This window comes from Plectropomus leopardus, chromosome 2 (genome assembly GCF_026936395.1).
Source record: "Plectropomus leopardus strain MGB_pleo_1.0 chromosome 2, ASM2693639v1, whole genome shotgun sequence".
Lineage (NCBI taxonomy): Eukaryota > Metazoa > Chordata > Actinopteri > Perciformes > Serranidae > Plectropomus > Plectropomus leopardus.
Window position 1 is genome coordinate 40131008 of NC_142177.1, and position 13016 is coordinate 40144023.

Genomic DNA, 13016 nt, shown 5'->3' on the forward strand with positions numbered 1-13016 from the left:
CACATGTTTCAAAGGGTTAAAAAGTTTGGCACAAAAATAGTTTTGTATTTTTACTGACTTTACTAATTGATTGACAAAATGTAAAAACACACTCCTACTGCGGGACAGATGCACCAGCAGCCATTTCCTTTCATTGTTAATGTATGTGTGTGTGTGTGTGTGTGTGCGTGTGCGCGAGCGCCTGACTAACGTGCACAGGTCTTCTTGTCTTCATTGAGTGTGTATCCTTTGTTGCAGTCGCAGGTGAAGACGCCGGGCGCGCTGACGCAGATTTGTTCACAGTCATGTTTCCCCTCGGCACACAGGTCAATGGCTAAATAACACACACACACACATTAAATTAAAGTGTGTGTGTGTGTGTGTGTGTGTGTGTGTGTGTGTGTGTGTTTTTGCATTTTTTTTACACACATCCCCTGTTAAAATTAGCGGGTAATGCCATATTTCAGTTTGGAAAGGGTTAAGTGATCCTGCAGAAATCATGCATGTGTGTGAGCGGCTCCATCAGGCAGGTTTCACCAACATAAAATCTGATCCTCACCTCCATCACAGCCGCAGACATGTTTTTATTTTTGCCGTCAATCAGGGGTCACACGGTCATGAAAAACCAGGAAAAGTCATGGAATTTGCAAATAGCAATTTCCAGGACTTGAAAAATCATGGAAAACTAAATATATCCCGAAGGTTTTGGTAAAGTCATCACAGACTGTTGGAAATTTGAAAATCCAGTTATAATTTCCGTTTTTACAGTTTCTGGTTGTGATGAATGCTGACATTTGTGGTAATTTTTAAAGAAAACGTGCAGGTTTGGAAGCCATGTATTCTTTAAAAATCTCAAAATATTTTGAAATTAAAAAAAGCCAAAAACTTGAAAAGAAAAAAAAAAATCAAAAATTTTGAAATAAAAATAAGTCACAGATTTTTTTTCTTTCAAAAGTCATCAGTATTTTTTCTTTAAAAATTGCCCAAAATTTAAAAAAAAAAAGCTAAAATGCTTTCTTTAAAATCAGCAGTAAAAAAAAAAAAATAATAATTTTGCCATTTGAAGTGGTATGCCCCTCCTCTCAGCCAATGTAAAAAACATAAGTTCTGCCCCAGTGCTTAGAAATTATTTCACATGCCTCCCCCTTTTTTGCACCACCCCCTCCCCTCTCATAAATAACAAGCAGTCCTTAAGTTATATTTAAATATTCAGTTTTAATTCTGTTATGAATTAATTAATTTTTTTAAAAATATATATTTTTAAAAATCTGTCAAACTGTTATGAAAAAGAACTGATAAAGAATATAGATGATCGTTTCAGATCTTTTAAACTTGCCTCAAAGTCATGGATAATCTTGGAAATTTGTTAGTAAAAATGTATATGTACCCTGACAGTGACGGTGAGTTTCGTCTCCCGTACTTACCCTGGCAGGTCTTGCCGTCGTCCTGCAGCCTGTAGCCGTCGTTACAGCGGCAGTGATAGCCATTGAGCACACTCACACACTCGTGATCACAACTGTGGTTCCCAAACGAACAGTAGTCGATCACTGAGGGGAGGAAAGCAGCGAGGCAATAAGCAGCAGAGCGAACAGCAGCGACACGCGTGGGATTGCATCCATGTTCCCTTTGTCTCACAAAAAACCTTACCTTAAACACGCCACGAAATAGTACGTCAGGAGTTAAAGGGATGATTCTGATATTTTAAAGTGGGCTTGTGTGAGGGACTTAGCCATAGTGAGTGTATCACATACAGTATATGAGAGTGTGCACGCCCCCAGTTTGGATAAACAGGCAGGAATTTGTAGCAGGGGGGCCGCCAACAGCTTCAGTTCCCCATCTTTGCTCTCGCATTAGCCATCAGACTCCATTAACCCTTTGAAACCTCAGCATATTTGTCTGATTTTGTTCAAAAACATGGGAAAAAGGCAATTACCCCAAATTTGTCAAGGAAAAAGTTAAAATTACAAAAGAAATTACCTGAAAATAAATTCAGAAAATGTAAGGCACATTAAAAAAACACACACAAAAGTGACCTTTAAATTGTGCATAAAATGCACTGTGAAGTGTGCAGAACTTCCTCTGTTCTACGTAAATCTGCCATTTATTGCAACAACGGTAGTCCTGCTTACTTCTCCAAACTGGGGGCGTGCAGACTGACAGACTGACATCTGTATCTGCATCTGTAGGAAAAGCACTGACTCTGGATAAGTACCTCTCACAACCCCACTTCACAAATACCTAAACCATCCCTTAAAGTTGATACTTGCTGTTAAAGCAGCTTAATTCATTCTCTTTCAAAGCCCCACATCACAAACGAAAGTCATGGTTGTGTTGAGGTCACATCTTTAAGATTTCAGAATTAGAGTGAGTTATAAATGCTGTTCTTGTAAAACAGGGATTTTTGACAGGAGGAACATGGTGCAATCCCAAACTCAGCTTCATGAATCAGCAGAGAAATCATGAGTCAGCAGCTTGTGAAGCTCAGAATCCATTTCAGTACGAATGAACATGAATTCAAGTCGAACACACTTCTTAATGTGAAGCCAGGAGCTATGAGCAGGTATTTATGTGTGTGTTTGTTGTGTAAAATGACATAATGTGTGTGTGCTCAGATGCAGTTTGTTGGTGTGTTTTCGGCATGTGTTTGTGTGTGTTTGTGGGACTAACTTGAGCAGGTCTTCTTGTCGTCGTTCAGTTTGTATCCTTTGTTGCAGTCGCAGGTGAATGAGCCGGGAGAGCTGACGCAGATCTGCTCACAGTCGTGTTTCCCCTCCGCACACAGATCGATGGCTGAAACACAAATACAGACACAAAGGCAATACATAAAGGTACTGCATTATCATTACGTGTGGACTGATAAATAATTTCACCTTTTGCATGCGAGCATTTTAAGTACGGGATGAGTTTATAGGCACTTATGTCTTTACATTCAGAGTAAGTTTACTTTTAAATTACATTTATATTGGTGTTAATAGTGAATTTTTTTCTCTGCTGCTTCATGTGCACCTTTAACTGAATTCATATACAGCTTTTTAAATAGTTTTGATCTGAGGTTTTCACACAGAAGGAGACGTGAGGCAGTGATACTGTGTGAGGTGAGAGCACACGCTGGTGAAAACAGGAAGTTAATGATTAAAGTTTGGTTTACTGACACAGTCAGCAGTGGCTGAGACACGCAGCTTATTCAGGAAATTAAAGTAATAAACTCATCACCTTACAGCCACAGTTTGAGGCAAACATGTCGCTTTTTGTCAGAACGACATGTTTTTAGATTCTACTGATAACTGCAAAACTTGTTTGAGAATCATTACATTAAGTTTTCTTCAGTGATAGTTGTCTTTACATCCATGTGTGCACTTCAAATAGGGGCAGCTATGAGCTAATTTAGCATACCTACAGTGTCGGTTTTTGGTTTGAGCAAATTGCTCCACTAATGTAAAAAAAAAATATTTCCAATGAAATGTTAATGCAGTTTTATTATTGTGTGGGGTATTTTTTTTTTGTTACCTGCACACGTCTTGCCATCATCGTTCAGAGTGTATCCAGGCAGACAGAGGCAGTGGAAGGAGCCCGGGGAGCTCTCACAGATGTGCTCACAGCCGTGATCCGACTCCAGACACAGATCCACACCTGCAGCAGAGAGGAGGTCCACTTCAACAGCCGAAACACCTACGTATCAGCTGCAGGGCCACCATCAGTACTACAACTGTCCCTGAAGTTTGGTTTGTTTTTCAAAGATTTTCAGATAATAAAATTACAACGCAAGCGTGGACATGTCCAACAGCCCACTCCAGCGTGGACATGTCCAACAGCCCGCTCCAGCGCAGACATGTCCGACAGCCTGTTCCAGTGCACGGACATGTCCGACAGCCCATTACAGCGCGGACATGTCCGACAGGCTGATCCAGCGCGTACATGTCCAATAGCCTGCACCACTGCACGGACATTTCCCGCAACCCGCTCCAGTGCGGACATGTCCAAAAGCCCGCTCCAGCACAGACATGTTTGACAGCCCACTCCAGCGTGGACATGTGTGACATCCTTTAGGACATTTATCAGATTTTATGCTACTTTTTATATGTGCAGCAGTTTGCCTAACTTCTGTAAAGACACTTTGATGTGATAAAAAAAAGTTTCCTTTTAATGATCGATAGAATTACTTAATCAGATTTGATTTGTTTCAGGGGATTTACCAACATCAACCTTTGCCATTGTGATAATTGTGATTTTCAAGTCCTGGTGACAGCAGTAAAATTATGTCTTTGATTGCTTTTACACTAATTGTGAAAAAAAAATATTTATTTTCTCTGCAGGTGTGATTGAACCTGTGTGTCTGCAGAGATGAGCATTTTAATCCCTGAGCCACCTTCCATCCATCCACCTCTGAGCTACAAACATCAGGTGTTTTTGTTTTTTGTCTTCAACTTGACCTGTCTGTCTTCAGCAGCAGGGGGAAATATTTTGCACTTAAAGGATTTATGGAGGCTGTTATGAAAAAGTATTAGGTTCTGTGGGGTTAGATGGGCACAGTGATTTTTTTATTATTTTTTGTTTTGGGCGAGACATTCAATGTGTTTGTACTGAATCTGGTGTTTCCCCAGGTGAAGGTAGTGGAACAAAATTTAAATTCCAGAGACTTGGCTGCAGGCATTTTATGTTGTTTTATGTTGAGGTGACTTCAAATAAAATTAATCCATTAGAGGCATTAAGGTCTTTACTGGTTTCAGACTTTGGATTTTACAAAAATATGATCATGTCAAATCAATAAGGAAGACTTGAGCCAGATTACTCCCTCATAGGGCAGGTGTTTGTTTGAATTTATGAAGTTTGTGTTTATTTGTAATTGTTGTTGTCTTAGCAGAGTGAGAACTGTTTTCATGTTCCAGTAAAATTAATAATTTTGTGCAATCTTTTGCTCGTCTCACATTTTGTACTCACGTAAAACTCTGCTTTCTGACAAGATTTAATATAATAAAAAAATATAAAAATATGCAACTTATCCAAACTAAGTCAAAGTAAAACCTCATTTGTTCTTTGATGTGGAGGACATGTTTGTCTCACAGTCAACCAGTCGTCTTTAAAGATCGTCTTGGATTGAAAAATGGTTTTGGCAGCTATGATAATGATATGTTATTGTGTACTTTGGATTTTTACTGACGGTGAGTTTTGTTCCAGTCTTACCACAGAGCTTGTCCTGGAACTGTAGTCCAAACTGGTGAATGAGGTCAAAGGACTCCACCAGGAAGACGTGGTCTTCAAAGGGTGGGGACGCCATCGCCCTCAGTGACGCCATATCGGCTCTGGCCACGCCCACAGCGTAGATCTCGATGCCTTTCTCTCTGGCCTCAGCTGCAACCTCCGCCACTCGGTCCTGAGGACGCCCGTCCGTCACGATCACGGCCACATTTGGGACCTGAGGGACACAACAGGACCAGAGCTCAGGTAACGAAGGGATGTGGTGTGGTGTTAAACTCACGGAGAGACAGGACCAAGCTCTCAAACGTGTGCATTAACTTTCACAAGAATATAAACAATATAAAAAAAAGCTTTTTTTCTTAAACGCTGTGAATTAGTTCGATGATGTCGGTCGCAGTTTTTTGGACATCGGAGCTTTAGTGAGAACTATTAGCGATAAATGGAGGCTTCGAATTTTTATTTCTTCATTTTATATTTAAAAGTATTTAAAGTAATGTATTCTTGTATTAGCTCACAAAACTAAAACAAAGACAAATGATACATTATTTTTTGTTTTATATATCCATGAAGATGTTGACAGATCTGAAATAAGCATTTTATCTAAGTTACTTCACCAAACAAATATATTTCATCAAATTTCTGCCAGTGGGTTTGTGGTCAGCTGCAGTCTGAACTAAAAACATAAAAAAAAGGAAATGCACTAAAACTTTGGATTAAAAACAGGCATCTTGTATTTCACTACCTTTGGCCTGTCTCCTTCCTCGGCGGTGAAAGCTGCGTTCATCACATATCTGATGGCGAGTCCGGTCATGGTCCCCTGGGCGAGGGGGATGATCTGATTGATGCCTTTCACCATGGCGTCAAGCTTGGCGTGCGACTTCAGAGAAAACTCACTGCGGACCTGCAGGCAAATAAAATGAAGTATCATCCTCACCTTCATCATCAAACTTCACTGAACAACATTTTTAAAGAATACATAAAGAAAACAACATGGATGTGGATGTAGATGTAGATGAGGGTGCACTGCGTCTGCGGTACCTGGCTGGAGTACTGAACCACTCCCACTCTGGTGGCGTTGAGTCCGATGTCCAGGGTGTTCAGGATGTCAATCATGAACTTCCTCATGGTCTCAAACTCGTGTGGCCTGACGCTGCGGGAGCTGTCGATGAGGAAGACCAGATCCACCGGACCAGACTTACATTTCTGCTCAGCACCTGAGAGAAGGAATAAAAACATGCAACACATCAATTTACAAAAAACTCCTGTTTATTGCAGCAAAAGTTTCTGCACTTGCATGAGGTGGTATATCAGGCAAAAATCCATATTTCCCAAACTGCGATGGAAACACTCTTTTTTTTGGCTTTTCTAGGTCACATGATGCTGTAGCTATGTGCTTGTCATTAGGAACTCATGATGCAACAGGAGCTACAATTCCTCCGTGAAATCGTGGACTACATCTCCCAGAAAAACCTCATACGTGGCCGCTCCCACGTATAAAGGCTCTCCTTTCCATCATGGCTCCATAACACGCCTATGTGGCCTTTGATGGGAAATAATGACGCTGAGTGCGGTGGCTGCAATAGAAATAAAGCTGCTGATGTTTTAAACATCCATCGCCATGGTTACTGGGATGTTATCGCCAGAGGAGAAGTCGCAAAACATCACTCAGTGGAAACACAGTCAGCTCACAATTGTGTTTTATTGACATTTCGAAAATATCACTTAAATTTTGTGCAAATCTGTCATGGTAACCCGCTTGCTAGTCATATCCATTCCTTCTCTTACAGTTTCCTTGCATTTCACCGGAACTATTTATATAATAATAATAATAATAGTGATAATTATAGGCTTTTGTGTAGCACTTATCTAAACAAAGTTACAGAGTGCTTCACAAAATGCATAAGAATATACAAAGAAATATACAAATACAATAAATAAAACAACGTTAGGAGCTTAGATAAAAGGAAGGGTTGGCGCACTCTATTCGTGACCTTGGGAGGACTGATGAGGGTAGACGAGAGGATCTTAGGTTGCGACCAAGAACATATAAGGTCAAAAGTTCAGATATATAGCTCAGGGTTAAACCATGTTGGGCCTTAAGAGTCATTGAAATAATCTTAAACTCAATTCTAAAATTAACAGGCAGCCAACGGATAGAGGCGAGAATTGGAGTGATGTGTGTCCTACGAGCTGTTCCAGGTAAAATTCGAGCAGCAGCATTTTGCACTAGCTGACTTTACAGATTTCCATCATTGATATTCAACGGACACCCTGAATACGATCAGAGTCGAGTATTTATCCACCAGACACCAGCTGAAGTGTCTTTATAATGAATGTGTGACAGCTTTCATTTGTGAACAACGAGTCTACAACTTAACATGCAACACTATATGCCTGAGAGTCACTGTTTTCTGAGGTGTGTGTGTGTGTGTGTGTGTGTGTGTGTGTGTGTGTGTGTGTGTGTGTGTGTGTGTGTGTGTGTGTGTGTGTGTGTGTGTGTGTGTGTGGTTTTCAGTTTTACATTTTTCCGGAATAAAGCAGCGGTTCAGACCTTTGCTCACCGGTGTAACTTTCACATTATTTACCACCTGAACTCGCTCCTCCATGACTCAGGCACCTGCTTTTGTCTTTAACTTTTCAACATCGAAGTGAACACACTCCCGTTGTAACATCATCTCAGTTCAAAAACAAAGCAGTCATGGATGAGGTATGAGGCGAGTCTGTGTTCGCGGTGTGGCTTTACGAGTCGGGGAGGAATTGTTTGATTAATGCAGATCCAGGAAATTTGTCACAAAGGCTTCAGCTGAGAGTCACAGTGGAAGAGACTCAGTAAAAGCAGACATGAGGGATTGTTTTCTTCAGTTTCAGACACGAACAATGGCCGATTTTTAACATCTTCTAAATATGTCAGGCTCCTTGTCTGGACATATATATCACGTCAGCCTTCAGCTGCAGATACAACGTAAACTAGTCTGATATATGTCCCAAAACATCAGGGCCTTTATGAAAAGTCATGATTCGTGCACTCGTGAGAAGAGTCCTGCTCAGCGGTCCATTTATCAACTTGTAAGTTAAGTTTCTGAAAACTTGTTGTGATGTACGCTGATGTTTTATAAGACATCTGCACCCAAGAAAGTTGCTTTTAAAATGATTTTGTCTGTTTTGTTGCTAAGTATTTCTAAAAATGACAAACAAAATAAAATAAATAATAAATAAATAAAAATTCTATATAATCTCAATATTCCTGCTGTAGAGCTCCAGGCTCGGGCCCACCTCCAGTCCTGAGACCCACTGCGGAAAATCCAGTTATCAGTTTTCCTTATCAATGAATAACGTTTACATGCCACAACATTAAAATGCACAGTGTTTTGTTTTATCTTGCTTATTGATAATGAATAAAGTAGCTTACTGACGGCATGTTTAATGCATTGTATCACCACCACGCTGCTGTAGGTCTGTTATAAGCTGATTTATTACATGTGGTTTCACGTTGAGGCTATATATATATATATATATATATATATATATAGCTGTCATGAATGCTGAAATTTTTTTTTGTTTTTTTGCACCAGGCTGTAAACATCTGTAGGTGTTGATACTTGGTCGTCTAATGCTATCGTCAGTTTGGTGTTGGATACTGACAAAAGATGATGTTGATATGTTGTTTGTTTTATGTTGTTTTGTAAAGTAACTAAAATTGAAATTCTTCCAAAAGTCTCATGCCAACGTCAACTTGACGCAGAAGACCGAGTCAGTCAGGAGATACAGAGGAAAATATTCTGCGTCTGTAAAACATCATAATATCAACATCCACACAACTTAATTTCTAGCATCGTTAGACATTGAAAATATTGTCTGCTTGATTTTTTTTTTTTGCTCCAACCAGAATTTCATGTCTGTCCAACGAAAGAGTCAAACGTCTTTCTGCCGTCTTATTGATGTACGGTGCAAGCTGGGAATGTCAGCAAAGTCATGCATTTAATTTTATATTATTTGCTGCTTAATGTTACAATAACTAACTTTACAAGCTACAGTTATGTCAGAATATTATGTTATTGGTGGAGAGCCTGCATGCTGTCATATCCTGTTGTCGTCTCTGGCAGGAAGACACATTTTCAGACTCCCTTCCCCGAGCTCAGGACAGAAAAGGGTCTGATGGAGGAGGTGGGCCTGAGCATGGAGCTCTGCAGCTAGACCCTTCTCCAAAATTTTGTGATTTTGTTGTCATTTGTCTTGTGACAGTTTTATCACTTCCATTTTAGGAGGCACGTGTCCTCCACCTCAGAGGAAGTTAATAAAAACAGTCTTTCTTTTGTCTTACTGTTTTTTCTCGTTTTCCCTCACAGTATCTGCACACTGACCTGCTTTCGGCCTGGCGGTGGCGAGGACGGCCAGGGCGAGCAGAATGAAGCCACACAGAGCTCCGGGCTGTCTCATCTTCATCCTGATGATACCGATCTAACAGACGGGTCGCTCACAGCTGGACTCTGGAGCTGGATCAAACTGGTGGGTGAGCTGGAAGGGAGGCAGACAGAAATGCAGTAGAGGTTATTTATGGTAACATGGAAGCATCTGAGTTTATGGACACAGAATTATTCCCGCTTTATGGCTGATTTTCTCGAATGTAGTGATGTGGCAAAGGAACAGACTGATGCTGATATCAAGGTCAAAAATGGAGCAAATGTGGCTTAAAAGTTTAGTTTTATTATACATCAAGTTTACCAATTATCATTGTTTTAACAGCTTTTTAATGTGTGGCGGCTCCACGAGTTCATGTGAAGTTTGATCTTTGAGTTCAGAGTGTGCATTTTGTCTGTTTGTTTGGGTTAGAGTGAGCTTTAAAAGAAACAGCACTAGAGACCCACCTGACATCAGCTTTCTTGTGATGCACTCAAAGGCTTTTTTCATTGTTTAAAGCTTTGAAAGCAAATTGGTTTGATTTCTCTTGAAAAACATGAGTAAAAATGCAATGAGCAACTTATTAAGAGATTTCCCACAAACTGCAAGAAATCAGGAAAAGGTGTCAAGAAAAAGACCTGAAAGTTAGTTTTGAAAAAGAGAGAAATTATTAAATGTTAATAACAATAAAAAATAAAATATGGGAAAATATTCAGAAAACTATAATTACACTAATAACAACATCAATATAATAATAATAATAATAATAACTATTCGATCTATATATTTTATATATATATTTCTTTGTTTCTTATACTTTTTTTAAACCTTTTTTGGTTGGTAAATTTCAGTTAATTTTCTTGTAAGTGTTTTGAAAGAAATTAAGCCAATTTGCTCTGGTTTTGAAGGGTTAAACATGGTTTAATAGCATCAATTTAAAATCAAGTTCACAAATTGTCTTCATTATAACTCACAAGATTCACAAACAGAACCGCCGACTTTTTGCTGGACACATTTCACCCACAAATCCAACATGCTAACGTTATTAGCATAATCCTGTGAGATTTTAAATGCTCTTTTGAGGGGGCTTTTTGTCGTAGCAGTTAATATTTTCTTTTCTCTAAAATAAGAGCAAACAAAAGCTTCATTTGCACTACAGGAAATACTTTTCATCTTATGAAAACAAACAGGGACTCTGCATTGTTGTGACATGAGGCTACATTTCTGGAGAGGCGCACATTGGGCTTTGGCGTAGGGTTTTTACAGAGCCTCCACTGTCGGTGCAGCATTGATTCACCGCATAATATAAATCCTGCTTAAGCCAGAGAATAAAACAGACAGCATCAGTTGTTTCAGCATATGGAAAAAAGGCAGCATGTGTTTATGTTCAGCTGACAGCACCCTCCAGCTGCAGCAGTCATTATGGTGCTGCTGCTGTTACAGCGTATTGTGATGTTGATGTTGAGCCACAACATTTAAGGAGGCGGAGATGGATGGATGTGTCGACTGAACTCCAGACACCAAACCACCAGGCGTGACACCAGAAACCATGTTGGTCCTCCTATTTCCTACCAACAGTCCACGGTGGTTTCTTTTAACCACGACTACAGCCTGAACCTCACCAAACCTTAGCAGCATCAGGTCAAAAAACACTCATGTTGTTCTAGAGGTTTTTAATTGTTTAACCCTTTCATAGACATCAGTTTTCTTGTGCTGCATTCAGATGTCTTTTTACTAGAATTTAAACCTGTGCAACCTTAGAAAATTGATTTGATTTCAGTCAAAAACATCCTGAACACAAACACAGAACATAATGAGCAGCTTGACAAGAAATTTTCTGCAAACTGCAAAAAACGAAATGATTTGAATATTACAGGAAAAATGTCCAGAAAATCAGACATATAATTACAACTTTCCTGAGGTTATTTTCTCAGATTTTTAAAAAAACTTTTTTTGTTGCTTATTTTCAGGTTTGTTTGTTTTTTACATATATTTTTTTGCAAATTTTTGGGCCATTTATTGTTAAATTGCCCCTTGCCCTCCCATGTTTTGAAAAAAGTGGAGCCAGTTTGTTCAGGTTTCCGAGGCTTAATTTGCAGGACTTTTTGGAGGTGACAAGATGAGGAGAACATATATTTTCCAGAACACCATATATTTGAACCTGCTCTTATTAGTTTGTGTTCAAAGTTTTTCACTTTGAGCATGACATGACGGCACAAATCTGCTTTAAGACCCTCAGTCAGTGGTGAGTTAGTGTTGTTTCTGCTCCCTCTAATCGCTCGCCTGTGATGCAGCAGCTCTGTAAATTCCTGTCCTTTGTGTGTTTGTAAAATGATTATAATGTGGATGACGGGCGTGTTGCGGAGGGACATTCCAGTCCTGCCCCGTCGTAAAACACTCGGCTGCAAACACCTGGAGAAGGTGCACCGTAACGCCTGCTAATAGGCGGCTGCAGATAAACACACCGGTCCCTAATCTGCCGTGTGTGTCAGAATCCCTGCAGGCTGTCAGCTCCAGCAGCAGCAGCAGCAGCAGCAGCAGCAGCAGCAGCAGCGGCAGCGGCAGCTCCAGCAGCAGCAGCAGCAGCAGCAGCAGCTCCAGCAGCAGCAGCAGCTCCAGCAGCAGCAGCAGCAGCAGCAGCTCCAGCAGCAGCAGCAGCGGCAGCAGCAGCAGCAGCAGCAGCAGCAGCAGGGGGATAATGATAATGTCTGCGTGTGTTTACGTTCAGGGCACACGGTCAATTCAAACAGGCACCGTGAAAGTCCCCCCTGCCTCTGGTCCACAGAGAGGGGTCCTTTAGCGGTTTATCGCTGTCTGAGTGGCAGCCAGAGCTTGTGGTCATTGCTGGATCAGGTCTGACTCATGACTCAACACGTCGACGAGCACAAAGGCTCTTTTCTCTGTTTGTGTCTCTGTTTGTCTCGTTGTCATTCTCCGTAGCTCTCGCTCGCTGCCCGCTTTCTCTCATCCACAGATTTTCATGTCTTCATCTCTGCAGCGATCGCAGGGTCAGCCAAACATTTGGAGCGCATTACTCATGCTCCTGCCTTCTGCATCTTGGCAGTGACCTGGACAGAATGAATTGTCCACGCTCCTAAATGGGACCATTTGTGCTCATTTTGAGGTGCATACATTTTGTATTTTGGGTTTCTCCTGGAACACGTTTGCTTGAAAGTCGGAGATTCGAATCATCAGTTAGAAACAGTCAGTCGGCTGAGATAGCTTCCTGTCAAGCAGTCTTTCTTTTTCTGTGAAGCGTACTTTTGGGGACTTTTTGGTCCCCAGATTTGCTGCAGAGCATGAGCTCTTGGCTAGAAAGGTGTCCATTACAGATTTGTGCAAAACTTAAGTGATATTTTTGAAATGTCGATAAAACATGACGACTGCGTTTCCAGTGAGTGATGTTGTGTGACTTCTCCTCTGGTGATAACATCCCAGTAACC

The 13016-nt window shown here is 40.6% G+C and overlaps 1 protein-coding gene across 3 annotated transcripts in view; it reads right to left on the bottom strand.

Annotated features, from left to right (window-relative positions):
* Positions 1-13016, bottom strand: part of matn4 (matrilin 4) — a 38291-nt gene that overhangs the window by 9930 nt on the left and 15345 nt on the right. For 2 of the 3 annotated variants that reach the window (XR_015775101.1, XM_042510600.2), the window contains exons 2-9: positions 9537-9690; positions 6214-6389; positions 5918-6076; positions 5161-5392; positions 3487-3609; positions 2647-2769; positions 1404-1526; positions 191-313 (exon numbers count right to left, since the gene is read on the bottom strand). Coding sequence is in view for 2 of the 3 variants with exons in the window: in XM_042510600.2 (XP_042366534.2) it covers positions 191-313; positions 1404-1526; positions 2647-2769; positions 3487-3609; positions 5161-5392; positions 5918-6076; positions 6214-6389; positions 9537-9618 (1141 nt within the window). In the remaining variant the exon portion in view is untranslated. The remainder of the gene's footprint in view (positions 1-190; positions 314-1403; positions 1527-2646; positions 2770-3486; positions 3610-5160; positions 5393-5917; positions 6077-6213; positions 6390-9536; positions 9691-13016) is intronic. The other variant, XM_042510607.2, reaches the window with a different exon arrangement.